This window comes from Mesoplodon mirus (assembly GCF_964341445.2).
Source record: "Mesoplodon mirus genome assembly, chromosome: X".
NCBI classification, from domain to species: Eukaryota; Metazoa; Chordata; class Mammalia; order Artiodactyla; family Ziphiidae; genus Mesoplodon; species Mesoplodon mirus.
The window spans coordinates 110,991,503-111,011,091 of NC_138981.1; the positions used below are offsets into that span (position 1 = coordinate 110,991,503).

At 38.9% G+C, this 19,589-nt stretch overlaps 1 protein-coding gene across 2 annotated transcripts in view; it reads left to right on the forward strand.

The window, feature by feature from the left end:
* The window catches only part of OCRL (OCRL inositol polyphosphate-5-phosphatase), a 56,276-nt gene that overhangs the window by 2,144 nt on the left and 34,543 nt on the right, over window positions 1-19,589 (forward strand). For both annotated transcript variants that reach the window (XM_082610730.1, XM_082610731.1), the window contains exons 3-4: window positions 3,619-3,698; window positions 6,363-6,401. In XM_082610730.1, coding sequence (XP_082466856.1) covers window positions 3,619-3,698; window positions 6,363-6,401 — 119 coding nt within the window. The remainder of the gene's footprint in view (window positions 1-3,618; window positions 3,699-6,362; window positions 6,402-19,589) is intronic.

Here is a 19,589-nt window from a genome sequence, read left to right on the forward strand (position 1 = left end):
TCCAGTTCTGTAAAACTTAAGGGTATAGCACAACTAACACTCGATGGCTTGATGTGTATCAGGTACTCTTCTAAGCATTTCATGAATTAGTTCATTTAACCCTCGTGTGAGGGTTACTGTGAAATTGTAATATCATCATCATCCCCCTTTTCTAGATATAGAAGTTGAGGTACAGAGAGGTTAAGTCATTTGTCTGAGTCATTACATTGTCTGATAAGTTTCTTTTGAAATCATTTATTGGAGACACCTGATACTGTCAAACCATATATAACCCTCAAATCCTTGTCTCTTGGGTGCCTTCTCTGACTTGAGTGTCCAGAACTTTTTTACTTTGGGCCTTTTTATCCTAGAACTTGAAGCCTATTGCATTCTTTAGTTCTGTAGTTCCTGCTATCAACCATAGGAGAAATTTACTTGAGAGACTAAAATTACAATTAAAGGTAAGGCTTTTTTGCACACAAGGAATCAAACACTAACATTCATTTTTTCAGGGCAAATGGATTATGATGCCACCTGTTGTTTCATCTTTAACCTTCCTTGAACAAATCAAAGTATTTCCTAGGGATAATGCTGGGTCTGCATTCACAATTTTTTACTCTTTTCTGTTTCCAACTACCAAATTCTGATTTCCATTTTTTTGCCATATACCTATTATTTTTCACCTTTCTGTGTTGAAAGAAATGAGATTTAGGTAGAATTTTTATTCTTAGCCCTACTCTCTTGTTACAATTTATTTAGTGACTAACATGTAGTAGGTATTAAATAAATATTTGTGGAATTGACTTAAATTCCCAGTTTATGTTTTGTGATGGGTATTTTTTTTGGGGGGTTGCATTTCTTTTTTAAATTGAGAAATAATTGATGTATAACATTGTATTAGTTTCAGGTGTACAACATAATTACTTGATATTTGTATATATTGTGAAATGATCATCACAATAATTCTTGTTAACATTCATCCCCACACATAGTTAACAATTTTTTTCTTGTGATGAGAACTTTTTTTTAATAAATTTATTGATTTATTTTTACTTTTGACTGCATTGGGTCTGTGTTGCTGCGCATGGGCTTTCTCTAGTTGCTGTGAGCAGGGGCTACTCTTCATTGCGGTGTGCAGGCTTCTCATTGCAGTGGCTTCTCTTGTTGCAGAGCATGGGCTCTAGGCATGCAGGCTTTAGTAGTTGTGGCACATGGGCTCAGTAGTTGTGGCACACGGGCTTAGTTGCTCCGCGGCATGTGGGATCTTCCTGGCCCAGGGCTCGAACCTGTGTTCCCTGCATTGGAAGGCGGATTCTTAACCACTGCGCCACCAGGGAAGCCCTGTTGTGATGAGAACTTTTAAGATTTACTCTCTCTTTTTTTATTAATAGATCTTTATTGGAGTATAATTGCTTCACAATACCCTGTTAGTTTCTGTTGCACAACAAAGCGAATCAGCCATATGCATACATATGTCCCCATAGCCCCTCCCTGTTGAGCCTCCCTCCCCATCCCACCCCTCTAGGTCATCGCAAAGCACCAGAGCTGATCTCCCTGTGCTATGCTGCTGGTTCCCACCAGCCAACTGTTTTACGTTCGGTAGTGTATGTATGTCGATGCTACAATCACTTTGCCCCAGCTTCACCCTCCCACCCGGTGTCCTCAAGTCCATTTTCTATGTCTACCTCTTTATTCCTGCCCTGCAACTAGGTCCATAAGATTTATTCTCTTAAAAACTTTTAAATATACAGTACACTGTTATTAAGTATAGTCATCACGTTGTACATTACATCCCCATGACTTATCTATTTTATAAATGGAAATTTGTACCTTTTGACCCCCTTCACCCATTTCATCCCCCCCACCACCTGCCTCTGACAACCACCAATCTGTTCTCTGTGTCTATGAGTTCAGTATTTTTGGTTTTTGTTTTTTGATTTCACACATAAGTGAGATCATACGGTATTTGTCTTTCTCTGTCTGACTTATTTCACTTAGCATAATGCCCTCAAGGTCCATCCATGTCATTTTCTGTTTTGTGATGGTTTTTAACAATACAATCCAGTTGAATCTTTACTGCTGATGTTCAACACCACTTCTATACTATGTTACTTGGGAATTATATTGGTTTGTGTTCATTTTCCTCAGAGTAAGCTCTTCCTCCTTGACCCTTGCTTTGTCAGGCTTATCTACTTTCTGGTCTCCATCTGGGTTTATAGGATTCTCTGCTTGACTCATGAACTTTGCAGTTTGGAAAGGGCCTGCCCCATATTCTTGTAGTCACCTTAAAATATTAAACCTCTGCAAATTAGGCAAGCAGGATCAGAGCAGAAAGACAGCATTAGTACTTTTATTTCCCTTAGTCCTGTCTAAGCAGTTCCTTTCCCCAAGTTAACTCCTTCAAAGTTAACACACTTGAAAAAAATTTCAAAAAGCTAAAACGATAAGCTTCCCCCAAAGACAACAAAATGGAAATCAAACCTTTCAGAACAATGACTTCTAATATCACATGTTGAACAGGTGTATTTAGAAATTCATCTCTGTTTATAGCTTAATTAAATGTTTGTTTATTCAACCAATATTTATTGAGCATCTATTAGGTAGGTGACAAAACTGAATATGATAGGGTCTTTGCTTTCAAGGAGCTCAAATCTGAGGGAAATAAATGTAACTATAACAGAGTGTGTTAAGTGCTCTATTTGAGGGGCAGGCAAAGGGCATGAGGCCAAGTTTCACAGAGGAGGTGATAGTTGAGCTAGGTCTCAGGAAGAAGACTGTTCGTGGCAAAAAGAACCACCTGAAGAGTGATTTGGGGGGAAGGTAGGAGATGTTCAGAATGGCCATTTACCAGTAGGTTATACCTTGACTGTGGGCCACTAAGAATAAGTAGTAAATGAAAATTAGTATTTCAGGAGTACATAGGAATTTAGAAATCTTGCATTTCACACTGGGGGGCCAAGTTCAGTCATGCTTACCAGAAGTATTAGCATGAAATTAGAAACCGTGGTAAGAACACAAGGGATGTATAGGCAATCTGGTTGTGATATCTGCTATCTTATTGGTCACTGGGATTATTTTGACTGATTCAGCTGGCTGGGCACCTCCTCTTCTCCATGAACCTGTATATTTGTTTGAAGAGATAGAATCATTCTTTGATAAAAGCCATGGGAATATAACCAGAAAGCTAATTGATGAAATTTATAATACATTTATTCAACAAACTTGAGTGACTGCTATGTGCCAGGTACTGTACTAGGTGCTAGAAATACTATGGTGAAAAGACAGCCATAGTCCCTGCCCTCATGGACTTCACACCTAGCTATTAGTTCTTCTCTCTGGTATGCGTAATCTGAAGGTGTGTGCACTGTAATTCATGCTCTTAAGTTTGTAAACTGTTTTTAGAACATAGACTCTTTTATGTTCTCTATGGCATAGAACTGTGGGTATTCAGATACTGATCACCACTAATATGCTTTTAGACCTAAAGCAATATCATCATGATGCTCAGATCCAGGGAACAAGATACAGCAAGTCTAATAAATACAGCCTAGATTTGTATAAGAACACAGCAATGTATTTTGTTGTTAAATGTTTGAGTTTTTCAGTAGCTATTCGTTGATGCATTCTTCTGTTTCCTAGGCTAATAATCCGGTTGCACAAGAAGGAACAGCATGTTCAAGATATCATTCCTATAAATAGCCACTTTAGATGTGTTCAAGGTACTAGCTTTAATTGCTTAGCTAGTTTTATAATGTTTTTCCTTGGTCATTATTGCTTTGTATAATACCATACATACTTAAATTTGTCACTGCACATAAAATGAAATGTATTACACTCTGTGAAAAAAGATAACATTACTCATCTACCATTGAGAAGATGATAAATGCTTTGTTTAAGAACCCTGAAGGATTATATTGAAATATATATATTCTTACCTGCTACCCTGACTGGGGTTAGAGATGTATGTAGTCTGTTACCTATGTAGGTAGTCTTTTATGCTGATGAACCCATATGTGGATTTAAATCACATTCTTGGGTTTAACTGATACACTGCTCATTGTAAAGTATAAAGGTCACTTGAATTCACATGCGTTCAGCACTTTCTCCCCACACTATTTGAAATTAAAACATTTGGCAACAAGCCTTGCCAGATTGTAATACCTTACACTCAATTGTGCTGATTCTCAAACCTTTGCATTGGTGAATCATAAGAAAATTGACTCTGGGGAGGAAATATTTGGCTTCCTGCCTTCAAATTTGGGGAAAGAGAACAGAAAATCTGTTGTTTCATCTGCTACAATGAGACTCAAAAATTGGGAGGTTTGTGTAGGAGGTGTTGCTTCTGTCATTTCACATTGCTCTAGAAAGGAAATGGATTATTAGAGAACAAACATTGTGTTTCCAGTGGGTTCATTGGCTTCATCAGACAGGCACTCTGTGTCAGCTGTAGCTTCTTGGAAAACTTGAATCCTACCTTGCATGGCTTCTTTCTTAAACTACATTCAACTTTTTTTTAATCACAAAACTAATATATATATATACTGTAAAAAGTTTGGAAAGAACAGAAAATTATAAAGGAAATAAGTAAATTCACATCCTTCAGAGATGAACACCTAACATTTTCCTTTTTTCTACACCTGTAACTTTTAGGGTGGCTGGGACTCATACTGTATGTAGTTTTTTGTCTGTTCCACATGCCATCATATTATAAGTGCTTTTACATGCTATTAATAGCTGTATACTATTCCATTTTATGAATGGCCTATACTGTAGTTATTCCCGGTGTTTGACATTCAGGTTATTTTTTGTTAGTATAAATAAGTAATGAATCTTCCTGCATGTCTCTTATTTCCTTAGGATTTATCTCTGTAAGTAGAAATACTAAGTGGGCATGACTTTTTAAGAGAGCATGCATTAAGAATTAAAAATACCCACAGTGAATAGAATCCACATTGTATAGAAGAATGAAGTCTTTTATTTAGCCATTTACCCTGCCCTGTTTGAGAGAGACATATTGAACCAGCCACCTGCATGCTATAGTAAGTTACTGTGCTCACCTCACTTTTCATAGTGTAGTACCCTTTGTTACATGCTCAGCCCTTTAAGGAGGAGAAAAGCCAAAGAACATGACGTTAGTATCCTATTAACTCTATACCTTTTTGTGCTATCAGTACTTCTAGTATCTTGTTTACCCTGTTTCTCTTAGTCTTATTTTTAATAAGAAATAGATGGCAGGTTGCTCGATTGGAATCTAGGAAAATATGTGTGCACACACACAGTAGTTCCCCATGACAAAAGGAACAGTTACCTCCTTGAGTTTTCACATCCTTTGTTTCCCAACCTGTACGCCTATTTCGAAAAGTCTCTAAGTACTTCAGTTTTAAAGAATTAAAGTTATCAAAGAGCAGTTGTGAACATGTAATACCTATGCCCTGATGCACTGTTGTCCCTTGCTTCATTCATCATGCTAGTAAAAGTATTGAGACTATTCTCTAATATTAGACAACTTAGGTAATTATCAGTTGCTTCTGTTGCACCTGAGTAATGGAGCCAAATATACAATCCAGGCTAGTGAGGGAACTATAAAAGGCTGGGCCTACTACATTTGGCCAAGGTAGATCCAAACGAATCCCAAGGAATCAGTACCCAGAGTTTAACTAGCCAGGAGGGTCTGGCAGGTGCCGTTGGCCAAATCCAGGGAAGTCAGGGAGGAAGAGATGGGTTGGGTCTAGACACTAGAGGTAAGGAAGGAAGTCCAGGTGAGCCATAGAGAGAAAAGAGAACTCTGAACTTGGAGACTGTGCTTTGGCCCATTTTATACTTCCTTGTTGGGTGTGGTAAGCCTTGGATCCACAAGTGTTAATGGTAGACTGAAGATAAAGAACTTCAAGTATTCTCTGCTCCTATATGGGACAGGGGTGGAGGTAATGAGGTCCCTGGGAAATTTTCAGAGACTAGATTTGAGTTAAGAAGGTAATTCACTTTTAGGCCTTTCTCGGCTTTTTATAAGAATTATCTAAGTGATACAGTTAGATTATATTAAGGTAGTGTGTTATAGTTGAGGGGAATTAAACACCTTCACTTGGATTAACATGTTATATTCCCTACTATTGTCATTGCTTGATTTGCTTTGAGACATTCCATGTGGTTACTTGTTCAGTTAATTTTTCTTTTAGTTGAATTGCTCATAGTCTTTAGAACGTAGTGCTGTTAAAATCCCCTTTAAAAAGTGCTAAACAAAAAAGCAAAGGATTTTTTTAATGTGTTCTAAAACCTAGGAGTGGTGATTGAGAGAAGTAGTTATTTAGTTAGGTGTATACTTCTTTTGGTTGTAATGAATGGTTTTCTCTTCCCTGATTCTGTTCTTTCTTCTTTTCCTTCAGAAGCGGAAGAAACTCTTTTGATTGACATAGCTTCAAACAGTGAGTATCTTTCTGAATGGAGTTGATTTTCATTCAACAAATATTTACTTGAATACCCACGGTATTTAAGACACCTTTTTTGCACAACTTTTATCTTACCATTTTATCCTGCATTCTCCATTTTCTTAAGGCAGCCATACAAATTAGAATTACCTCCCAAAAACATTTAGCCTAAGCTTAAGAAAAAGCAGGTGGCTGGCAAGAGTCTTTAAAAAGTTGAAAATATGATCCGCTTTTCTAATGCTGAACTTCTTTGAACTACCAGTATTGTTGCTATCAGTTAAGTCATTGCTGTGGAATTGAAAATTGTAGGAGGGGCCAGAAAGTGTTTAAAGCACATAAGGTTTATGAGTGTGTTTTTTTTTAACTGCTGTTATGTTTTAAGCTTTTCTCCCCCCATCCATTTTTTATTTTTGCATGTTAAATCATAATGTTGTCCTTTGTTTGTTACATAATTTGGGGAGATAACAGAGTCCCTCTTGTACCAGGGATACCTTTTTTTGTCTTAAAATAATTTCGGTCTTTTATTTTAGCCCATCCTCTCAAGGCATTTCTTTATCAGCGAGAACATGGCCTTCCTTCTCAGTTTCTGTTCTCTCATTTTTATCTGTTTGAAGCAAATCATCACTGACTTTCTGTGCAAGCTGTTCTCCATTTATCATCTAAAATTGTACTCTTTTAACATGGGGAGGAGAAAGTGGGCACTTGAAGGCTACTGTATCTACTCTGTGTTTGCTGTGGGAAAGAGTATATGACCACATGAATCTAAGTCAAATGGGTTACCTTATCTCTTGGCTGAGTCCTTGGATGAGTGGGGCTTGGCCCTTAGCTTGGGACTATGAGTTTATACATAATTTTGCTTAGACACAGTCCCTGTCCTTGGCACTATTATTTTGTATTGCAAAGTTTAGATAGACTTTTTCTGGTTTGGGTTTTATTAATTCTTTCTTTTGGTCATAGATTTTGGAAGTCTTAAGGGTTGATCCTGAAAGGCTGAGCACTTCCAGCTTCTAGCTTCTACTGCAGATATGCAAGAGAGCAAATAACTTAATAGCTATGTCTTATTGTACAGAAAAAGCAGAAGGCAAGAACAACACTAATAAAGCAAAATTTGAGCAAAGTTTGTTCAGCAGTGACTGACATGGCTGCTGAAATCTGCTGAAATTAGATACCTAAATGTCCTGTTCTTAGTGTGGAAATAGGTATTTGATCCAAAGCTGAAAAGTTAAACTGAGCTGTGCCTTTTCTCTTACAAACACCTAATTTATAGCATTCATTTTGTTGTTCTCTCCTACATAGAAATTAACCATGTGTTGCTCTGTCCAGAGTTCAAGTCACTGGATCATATGGGAGGTAGTTAAGTAACCACTTGAATAAAATCCTTTGTTATTTCTGCCCATTTATTAATATTTGCACTGAAACTAGATTTTTATCTTGATCCCTAGGCTTCATACATAAATGTTTAGAGTACACAGTATGTTGCTGGAGAGAGACCTTGGGTTTGTTAAGCAGGCCTGATTTTACTGTAACTGTGTATTTTCCCACTGTCTGGATGTCAGTATTAAACATTTAAAAAATGTTTTTCTGATTATACAGGTAATACATCCTCATTATGTACAATTTGGAAAATTCAGAAAAGTTGAAGTATCAAATTAAAATTATGCTCCTGCAACTTCAAGATCACCACTGTAATTAACATTTTTATGTATCTCCTTCCAGTCTTTTATTTATATTTTTACATAAATGGAATCCTCATATATAGTTTTTATCCTGCATTTTCATTTAACATTATATTGTGACCTTTTCCCATGTCATTTAAAATTATTTAAAAACATGATTTTTTTTTCTTTTTTTTTAGTATTAGTTATTTTATTTGTTTGGTTGGTTTTTTATATTCCAGGTTCTTATTAGTCATCAATTTTATACACATCAGTGTATACATGTCAATCCCAATCGCCCAATTCAGCACACCACCATCCCAACCCCACCGTGGTTTTCCCCCCTTGGTGTCCATACGTCCATTCTCTACATCTGTGTCTCAACTTCTGCCTTGCAAACAGATTCATCTGTACCGTTTTTCTAGGTTCCACATACATGCATTAATATACGATATTTGTTTTTCGCTTTCTGACTTACTTCACTCTGTATGACAGTCTCTAGATCCGTCCACATCTCAACAAATGACTCAATTTCGTTCCTTTTTATGGCTGAGTAATATTCCATTGTATATATGTACCACAACTTCTTTATCAATTCGTCTGTCGATGGGCATTTAGGTTGCTTCCATGACCTGGCTGTTGTAAATAGTGCTGCAATGAACATTGGGGTGCATGTGTCTTTTTGAATTACAGTTTTCTCTGGGTACATGCCCAGTAGTGGGATTGCTGGATCATGTGGTAATTCTATTTTTAGTTTTTTAAGGAACCTCCATACTGTTCTCCATAGTGGCTGTATCAATTTACATTCCCACCAACAGTGCAAGAGGGTTCCCTTTTCTCCACACCCTCTCCAGCATTTGTTGTTTGTAGATTTTCTGATGATGCCCATTCTAACTGGTGTGAGGTGATACCTCATTGTAGTTTTGATTTGCATCTCTCTAATAATTAGTGATGTTGAGCAGCTTTTCATGTGCTTCTTGGCCATCTGTATGTCTCCTTTGGAGAAATGTCTATTTAGGTCTTCTGCCCATGTTGGATTGGGTTGTTTGTTTCTTTACTATTGAACTGCATTAGCTGTTTATATATTTTGGAGATTAATCCTTTGTCCATTGATTCGTTTGCAAATATTTTCTCCCATTCTGAGGGTTGTCTTTTCGTCTTGTTTATGGTTTCCTTTGCTCTTCCAAAGCTTTGAAGTTATATTAGGTCCCATTTATTTATTTTTGTTTTTATTTCCATTACTCTAGGAGGTGGATCAAAAAAGATGTTGCTGTGATTTATGTCAAAGAGTGTTCTTCCTCTGTTTTCCTCTAAGAGTTTTATAAAGTGTCTGGTCTTACATTTAGGTCTCTAACCCATTTTGAGTTTATTTTTGTGTATGGTGTTAGGGAGTGTTCTAATTTCATTCTTTTACATGTAGCTGTCCTGTTTTCCCAGCACCACTTAGTGAAGAGACTGTCTTTTCTCCATTGTATATCCTTGCCTCCTTTGTCATAGATTAGTTGACCATAGGTGTGTGGATTTATCTCTGGGCTTTCTATTCTGTTCCATTGATCTATATTTCTGTTCTTGTGCCAGTACCATATTGTCTTGATTACTGTAGCTTTGTAGTGTAGTCCGAAGTCAGGGATTCTGATTCCTCGAGCTCCGTTTTTTTCCCTCAAGACTGCTTTTGCTATTCAGGGTCTTTTGTGTCTCCATACAAATTTTAAGATGATTTGTTCTAGTTCTGTAAAAAATGCCATTGGTAAGTTGATAGGGATTGCATTGAATCTGTAGATTGCTTTGGGTAGTATAGTCATTTTCACAATATTGATTCTTCCAATCCAAGAACATGGTATATCTCTCCATCTGTTGGTATCATCTTTAATTTCTTTCATCAGTGTCTTATAGTTTCCTGCATACAGGTCTTTTGTCTCCCTACGTAGGTTTATTCCTAGGTATTTTATTCTTTTTGTTGCAATAGTAAATGGGAGTGTTTCCATAATTTCCCTTTCAGATTTTTCATCATTAGTGTATAGGAATGCAAGAGATTTCTGTGCATTAATTTTGTATCCTTCAACTTTACCAAATTCATTTATTAGCTCTAGTAGTTTTCTGGTGGCATTTTTAGGATTCTCTATGTATAGTATCATGTCATCTGCAAACAGTGACAGTTTTACTTCTTCTTTTCCAATTTGTATTCCTTTTATTCCTTCTTCTTCTCTCATTGCCCTGGCTAGGACTTCCAAAACTATGTTGAATAATAGTGGTGAGAGTGGACATCCTTGTCTCATTCCTGATCTTAGAGGAAATGCTTTCAGTCTTTCAGCATTGAGAATGATGTTTGCTGTGGGCTTGTCGTATATGGCCTTTATTATGTTGAGGTAGGTTCCCTCTATGCCCACTTTCTGGAGAGTTTTTATCATAAATGGGTGTTGAATTTTGTCAAAAGCTTTTTCTGCATCTATTGAGATGATCATATGGTTTTTATTCTTCAAGTTGTTAATATGGTGTATCACATTGATTGATTTGCGTATATTGAAGAATCCTTGCATCCCTGGGATAAATCCCACTTGATCGTGGTGTATGATCCTTTTAATGTGTTGTTGGATTCTGTTTGCTAGTATTTTGTTGAGGATTTTTGCATCTATATTCATCAGTGATATTGGTCTGTCATTTTCTTTTTTTGTAGTATCTTTGTCTGGTTTTGGTATCAGGGTGATGGTGGCCTCATAGAATGAGTTTGGGAGTGTTCCTTCCTCTGCAATTTTTTGGAAGAGTTTGAGAAGGATGGGTGTTAGCTCTTCTCTAAATGTTTGATAGAATTCACCTGTGAAGCCATCTGGTCCTGGACTTTTTTTGTTTGTTGGAAGATTCTTAATCACAGTTTCAATTTCATTACTTGTGATTGGTCTGTTCATATTTCCTGTTTCTTCCTGGTTCAGTCTTGGAAGGTAATACCTTTCTAAGCATTTGTCCATTTCTTCCAGGTTGTCCATTTTATTGGCATAGAGTTGCTTGTAGTAGTCTCTTCGGATGCTTTGTATCTCTGCGGTGTCTGTTGTAACTTCTCCTTTTTCATTTCTAATTTTATTGATTTCAGTCCTCTCCCTCTTGATGAGTCTGGCTAATGGTTTATCAATTTTGTTTATCTTCTCAAAGAACCAGCTTTTAGTTTTATTGATTTTTGCTATTGTTTTCTTTGTTTCTATTTCATTTATTTCTGCTCTGATCTTTATGATTTCTTTCCTTCTGCTAACTTTGGGTTGTTTGTTCTTCTTTCTCTAGTTCCTTTAGATGTAAGGTTAGATTGTTTACTTGAGGTTTTTCTTGTTTCTTGAGGTAGGCTTGTATAGCTATAAAATTCCCTCTTAGAACTGCTTTTGCTGCATCCCATAGGCTTTGGATTGCCGTGTTTTCATTGTCATTTGATTCTAGGTAGTTTTTAATTTCCTCTTTGATTTCTTCAGTGATCTCTTGGTTATTTAGTAACATATTGTTTAGCCTCCATGTGTTTGTGTTTTTGACGTTTTTTTCCCTGTAATTCATTTCTAATCTCATAGCGTTGTGGTCAGAAAAGATGCTTGATATGATTTCAGTTTTCTTAAATTTACTGAGGCTTGATTTTTGACCCAAGATGTGATCTATCCTGGAGAATGTTCCTTGCGCACTTGAGAAGAAAGTGTAATCTGCTGTTTTTGGATGGAATGTCCTATAAATATCAATGAAATCTATCTGATTTATTGTGTCATTTAAAGCTTGTGTTTCCTTATTAATTTTCTGTCTGGATGATCTGTCCATTGGTGTAAGTGAGGTGTTAAAGTCCCCCACTATTATTGTGTTACTGTCGATTTCCTCTTTTATAGCTGTTAGCAGTTGCCTTATGTATCGAGGTGCTCCTATGTTGGGTTCATATATATTTATAATTGTTATATCTTCTTCTTGGATTGATCCCTTGACCATTATGTAGTGTCCTTCCTTGTCTCTTGTAACATTCTTTATTTTAAAGTCTATTTTTTCTGATATGAGTATTGCTACTCCAGCTTTCTTTTGATTTCCATTTGCATGGAATATCTTTTTCCATCCCCTCACTTTCAGTCTGTATGTGTCCCTAGGTCTGAAGTGGGGCTCTTGTAGACAGCATATATATATGTGTCTTATTTTTGTATCCATTCAGCAAGCCTGTGTCTTTTGGTTGGAGCATTTAATCCATTCACGTTTAAGGTAATTATCAATATGTATGTTCCTATGACCATTTTCTTAATTGTTTTGGGTTTGTTTTTGTAGGTCCTTTTCTTCTCTTGTGTTTCCCACTTAGAGAAGTTCCTTTAGCTTTTGTTGTAGAGCTGGTTTGGTGGTGCTGAATTCTCTTAGCTTTTGCTTGTCTGTAGAGCTTTTGATTTCTCCATCGAATCTGAGTGAGATCCTTGCAGGGTAGAGTAATCTTGGTTGTAGTTTCTTCCCTTTCATTGCTTTAAGTATATCATGCCCCTCCCTTCTGGCTTGTAGAGTTTCTGCTGAGAAATCAGCTGTTCACCTCATGGGAGTTCCCTTGTATGTTATTCATCATTTTTCCCTTGCTGCTTTGAATAATTTTTCTTTGTCTTTAATTTTTGCCAATTTGATTACTATGTGTTTTGGTGTGTTTCTCCTTGGGTTTATCCTATATTGTACTCTCTGCACTTCCTGGACTTGGGTGGCTATTTCCTTTCCCATGTTAGGGAAGTTTTCGGCTATAATCTCTTCAAATATTTTCTCGGGTCCTTTCTCTCTCTCTTCTCCTTTTGGGACCCCTGTACTGCGAATGTTGTTGCGTCTAATGTTGTCCCAGAGGTCTCTTAGGCTGTCTTCATTTCTTTTCATTCTTTTTTCTTTATTATGCTCTGCAGTAGTTATTTCCAGTATTTCATCGTCCAGGTCACTTATCCGTTCTTCTGCCTCAGTTATTCTGCTATTGATTCCTTCTAGTGTAGTTTTCATTTCAGGTATTGTATTGTTCATCTCTGTTTGTTCTTTAATTCTTCTAGGTCTTTGTTAAACATTTCTTGCATCTTCCCCATCTTTGCCTCCATTCTTTTTCTGAGGCCCTGGATCATCTTCACTATCATTATTCTGAATTCTTTTTCTGGAAGGTTGCCTATCTCCACTTCATTTAGTTGTTTTTCTGGGCTTTTATATTATTCCTTCATGTGGTATATAGCTCTCTGCCTTTTCATCTTGTCTATCTTTCTGTGAATGTGTTTTTTGTTCCACAGGCTGCAGGATTGTAGTTCTTCTTGCTTCTGCTCTCTGCCCTCTGGTGGATGAGGCTATCTAAGAGGCTTGATGGGATGGACTGGTGGTGGGTAGAGCTGACTGTTGCTCTGGTGGGCAGAGCTCAGTAAAACTTTAATCCACTTGACTGTTGATTGGTGGGGCTGGGTTCCCTCCTTGTTGGTTGTTTGGCCTGAGGCAACCCAACACTGGAGCCTACCTGGGCTCTTTGGTGGGGCCAATGACAGACTCTCGGAGGGCTCACGCCAAGGACTACTTCCTAGTACTTCTGCTGCCAGTGTCCTTGTCCCCACAGTGAAACAGAGCCACCCCCCACTTCTGCAGGAGACCCTCCAACACTAGCAGGTAGGTCTGGTTCAGTCTCCCCCGGGGTCACTGCTCCTTGCCTTGGGTCCAGATGCGCACACTGCTTTGTGCGTGCCCTCCAAGAGTGGAGTCTCTGTTTCCCCCAGTCCTGTCGAAGTCCTGCAATCAATTCCCACTAGCCTTCAAAGTCTGATTTTCTAGGAATTCCTCCTCCCATTGCTGGACCCCCAGGTTGGGAAGCCTGACGTGGGGCTCTGAACCTTCATTCCAGTGGGTGGACTTCTGTGGTATAATTGTTTGCCAGTCTGTGAGTCACCCACCCACCAGTTATGGGATTTGATTTTACTGTGATTGCACCCCTCCTACCATCTCATTGTGGCTTTTCCTTTGTCTTTGGATGTGGGGTATCCTTTTTGGTGAGTTCCAGTGTCTTCCTGTCGATGATTGTCCAGCAGCTAGTTGTGATTCTCGTGTTCTCGCAAGAGGGAGTGAGAGCACGTCTTCTACTCCGCCATCTTGTTTCCTCCAAAAACATGATTTTTAATGGCTAATATTTCACCATAGATATGCACCAAATTTTATTAAATTAACTCCTTTATAAAATTAAGTCACTGTCAAGGAACATGGTATATCTATCTCTACTTACTCAGTTTCTCTTTATATCTCTCAGTAACATTTTGCGGTTTCTTCATAGCTATCATACATTTGTAGGTTAACTATTTTTTGATGGATTTTATTTGTTTGCTGATATTGTCAGTGGAACCTTTTTTCTCTTATCTTCTAATTGCTTATTACTAGTGTACAGAGAAGCTGTTGAATTTTAGATATTTATCTTTTATCCAGCTACTTTACAGGAATTTATTTTTATTTTGGGGGGCTGTTTATTTTCTTTTTTGGTTTTGATAGACAGCCCTAGTCATCTGCAGATAGTAGTTTTGTCTCTTTCTAGTAGCTATAACTATTAGTTTTGCTTCATGTCTTATTATACTAACAAGAATTTGGAGATCAATGTTAAATAATGATGATGATTTATGTTTAGGCACTGGTTTCAGTGAGAATGTCTCAAGTGGTGCTTCATTGTTGAGGTTGTTATTGCCTGTTGATTTGATAGGGTTTTTTAAAACCGTATTAAGAAACTGCATTTATTTCAAGTTTGTGTGGTTTTTAAAATGGTGAATGTATATTGAATTTTATCAAATGTCTTTTGTATTTATAGAGATGGTTATATTGTTCTTCCTTATTTGACCTATTGATTGACTGTATTACACTAATTCCCTAATATTAAACCCTCTTTTATTCATTATTCAACAGATATTTGTCAAGTGCCTTCTGTTTGCCAGGCACTATTCTAAGGGCTGCACAATCAGTAGAGAACAACATAGATAAGGTTGTTCCTCCAGCTTTGGTTCTTGCTTCTGTGCTGTTTGATACTAGTGTCATGTAGATGCCTATAATCCATTAATTCATTCCATAAACATGTGAATACCTTTCATGTGCCAGGCAGTGTGTTCTGGGGATATAGCAGAAAGCAATATAGTCATGGTGCTTCATGAAGCTTAGTGAAGGAAACAGAATTTAAACTGATAAGGTATAGTCGTATAATTGCGGGGGGGTGTTTTGGTTTGTTTTGGGTTTTTTTTTTTTTTGGCCACACCACGTGGTTTGTGGGATTTCAGTTCCCTGAGCAGGGATCAAACCCAGGCCCTCTGCAGTGGAAGTTCAGGATCCTAACCACTGGACTGCCAGGGAATTCCCCATAATTGCAGTTTTGATAAATGCTATCAAGGAGAAATACAGAGAGTTTATAAGAGTGCTAACTAAATTAGGCAGGGTACTCAGGGAAGGCCTCTTTGAAGAAGTGACATTTAAATTGAGACCAGAGGGGATAAGTAAGAGACAGGTGAAAATGGGGAAGAGTATTCCAGGTAAAAGGAACTGCATGTGTAAAGGCCCCAAATTGGGAAGTAGCTTGACACTTTCTTTGAAATGAAAGAAGGCCAGGATGCCTGAAATAAGGCTCAGGCACCAAGGTAGGACAGGCTAGGACCAGATCCAGTAGGGCCTTGTAAGCCATGATAAGGAATCTGGATTTCCAGATTTTTAAAAGTTGAAAGAATATGAAGGATTTTATGCCTATGTTGGGGTGCCAGTTAGGAGGCTCCTTCAGTAGTTTAAGCTAGAGAGTGTGGTGGCAGTAAGAATGGAGAGAAGTGGACAGATCTGATAAATGTTTTTGGAGGTTAAATCAACAGAGGTTGGTGTGGGTGTAGGGGGTGAGCTGAAGTGTCAAGGATGAATCCCAGATTTCTGGCATGAATGCGGATGGTGGTACCATTTGCAGAAATAAGAACATTGCAGGAGGAATGAGTTTTCCTGGGGTAGGGGTCATGAATTCAGTTTTAGCTATGTTTACTTTAGATTTCTTTGAGACATCTGAGTGTAGGTGATAAATTGGCAGTTGAATGTATGCATCTGAAGCTCAGAAGTAAAGTCTGGGTCTCTAGCACATAGAGGGTATTTGAAACCATGAGAGCTGATGTGACTGTATATAGAGCTGTGCTCTCAGATACCATAGCCACTAGTTGTATGTGCCTATTTAAATTAGTTAGAACGAAATTAGAAAATCAGTTCCTCAGTTTCTCAGCACTAGTCACATTTCAGGTACTCCTTAGCCACATGGGGTCATTGGTTACCATATTGGACAGTGCAGTTAAAGAACATGTCCATCATCACAGAAAGTCCTGTTGGACAGTGCTGGTACACAGTGAGAAAAAGGTTTAAGATCGAACTCACTCTACTTTTTAAAGTTCAGATAGAGGAGGAGGTGCTTCAAAGGGCACTAAAAATTAGTGACCAAAGAGAGAGATAAACTAGATGAGCATGGTGTCATAGAAGCCTTTGGAAGAGACTATTTCAAGGAGGGGTCAAGTGTTGATTTCTGCTGCTAGGTCTGATAAGATGACTGAAGAGTATCCATTGGATTTAGCAATATGGAGATTATTGGTGACCTTAACAAAGCAATTTCAGAGGGGTGGTAGGAGCCAAAGTCATATTGGAGTGGATTAAAGAGAGAAATGGCAGGTGAGCAAGTAGCAACTGTGTGTCTTTTAAAGCTTGACTGCAAAGGGGGAATGTAGAGGTGGACCGGAGTTGGAGGGAGATATGGGGTCCAGGAAGGTTTTTTGTTTTTTAAATGAGGAGGATTTAGAACATGATTTATTTTAATGCTGATGAGAAGGAGCCTGTGTGAGGAAGAGGTTAAAGATACTTGGGGGAGGTGTCTAGAGAATGATTGTGAGATTCCTGAGAGAACCTGAGGGGTTGCAATTCAAAAAGAAGATGGCCTTTGATAGGAGGACTCTTCCTTCGTGCATCAGAAGAGAAAGGAGAAGATAAGTACAGATACAGGTAGGTTTCCATGTGATGGCTTCCGTTTCCTGTGAAGTATGAGGGGAAGCTCATAAAGGATGAAGAGAGCTTGAGGAGAGGGGGATCCAAAGATTGAGGATAAATGAGAAGGTGTGAATAGTGGTTCCAAATAGTAGTGGGAGACAAGCTGACTATGGAAACTTAGGTTGCCTCCTATCATATAGGGCCCCGTTGAGGTTAGCAGTCAGTTTATAATGGGTGTGTGTGTGTGGGTGTGTGTGTGTGTGTGTGTGTGTGTGTGTGTGTGTGTGTGGTTTTACTCCCTCAGACGTAAGTACAGAGAAGGCAGTTAGTTGGATTTCTGAGGGTTGGGAGTTAGCCAGGTAGGTGTTAGCCAGAACAGAGTGGTAAGGCAGTTCTGGGTTTTTGCGACAGAGTGAAACGATGGCATCTGTTTGATAAAAAGGGAAGTGAAAGCAGGAGGAAGTGAATGGATACTGAGAAAGTGGAGGGGTCAGTGCGCTGGAGGTTCCCATAAGGGCAGGTAAGCTGGAAGGAGGAACAGTTCAGAGTGGGATATTTGAATTCGAGATTTATGAGGTGATGGTGTTTCTGTGATGAAACGTCCAGGGTATAACTGAGGCAGCCCCAGTAGGGACTGAGGGAGTAGGTGGCTGAGGTGGAGGGGCAAGGTCGTTGGATGAGGAAGTTGAAGGTGTTGACTGAGCTTTCTGTGCTAATTTTTCAGGGATGCAAAATTAAAGCAGGGCTGTGAGTGGAGAGGAAGTCTTTTAATCAGGCCCGGATTTGGAAGTTTCTGGGAAGTTGGTACATGGTTTCATGGAGGAGGGAAGGGAAGAAACTGGCATAGCCCAGTGGGTGAGCCTCAACGGAGAAGGGATTTTTCATGAGGGAGGAGGAGAGGGAATGGTCTGGAGATGGCATTAGGACAAATAAGGACATCAGTCTTAAATTACATAGGGTGTGAAAGACTATAAGTAACCTCTAGTTCAGAGGGCCGCAGCGGGAGCTAGTCTCAGGGGCCAGCCAGTTTGCAGGTGACTCTGATTTTCAGTCTGGATGCACTAGATCACCTGGAGGAGTGTTTTAGAAACTCCCAGTGTCTGGGCTTCACCCCCAGAGATTCTGTTTTCTTGGCCTGGGATGGGGCCCCAAGTGTCAGTATTTCCTAAAAGCGCCTCTGGTAATTCTAATGCACGCTTAGTTGAGAACTACTGAGAGATGCAGGGAGTATTCAGAGGAGAAGTTGAAGATAGAGGAGTGTTTGCTGATCACAAAGAGGCCAGAGTGGCTGCAAGGGAGGAGAGTACAAGGTTGGGTGGTGGGGGTAATTTGTCCTCTTTCCCATGCAACATGGTGAGGGAGCATCTAGTGTTATTTTGTAAGCAATTTCTGGAGTCTTTTGTCCGTTAAAGAGAGAGTCAAAGGTTCAGAAGTGGATTTCTACCATAAGAAACTAGGATTTTCATTTTATTTTCTCATGTCTTTGTTATTTACAAGTGTGAAACAGTCCAGTTTGGTAGTCATTAAATGCCTTCTGTCTGTGAAGTCTGATGTCATTGTTATCAGTAAAGTGACCGATGAGCCCAGTTTGCCTGGGACTTTCCCAGTCTTAGCTTTGGAAGTCTTGAGTCCTGAGAAACCCCTCCGTCCCAAACAACCCCGGGAGACCATTGAGAGTGTTGTGTTGGATAACCGGTATGTGCAGCCTGCCTCTTGCCCTTAAGGAGCCTATAGTTTCCAGGGCCATGAGAAAGCAATAAATGTAATAAATCAGTTAAAACAAGAATGTAAACAAGGACATGGGTTTCCTGGGTCACCATATCCAGACAGTCGATGGTAAATAGAGGGCATTAGAAAAGGGGAGACAGGGCTTCCCTGGTGGCGCAGTGGTTGAGAGTCCGCCTGCCGATACAGGGGACACGGGTTTGTGCCCCGGTCTGGGAGGATCCCACATGCCGCGGAGCAGCTGGGCCCGTGAGCCATGGCCGCTGAGCCTGCGCGTCCGGAGCCTGTGCTCCGCAACGGGAGAGGCCACAACAGTGAGAGGCCCGTGTACCGCAAAAAGGAAAAAATAAAAATAAAAAATAAAAAGAAAAGGGGAGACAGTATGTTATATACATAAGAAACTGAAGTCCCAGATAACTTTGCTTCTAATTATACTGTTTTCCAATTGACTGTACTTGAACCAGACCACTCCTGGACATGGGTCATTATATTGTTTTTGTGAGTTTATTCAAGACATACATTTTTCACTTGAGGTAAATGAGGTATAGATGCTTCTTTTCAGAATAATTCAAACCAATCCCATTATGCTTTTCTTTTTTAATTAGCTTATAAATTCAGTTGCCTGGGTACAATCTGTACCTAGGAAGAAGCCATCATATTTCCTTTTTTCCCTTCACACTTCAGAGACTCTTACTATATGATTTGGATTTGAAATGGTAGGAATTTCCAGCTAGGAGATGGGAGGAGGGTGGTTGAGGAATTGATCTTCTGCTAGATTTTGGAGGTTCCTACAGTGACATTTGAGCAATATATCAGAAAGTAGGAAACGGTGATTTCAGTACGTATCATA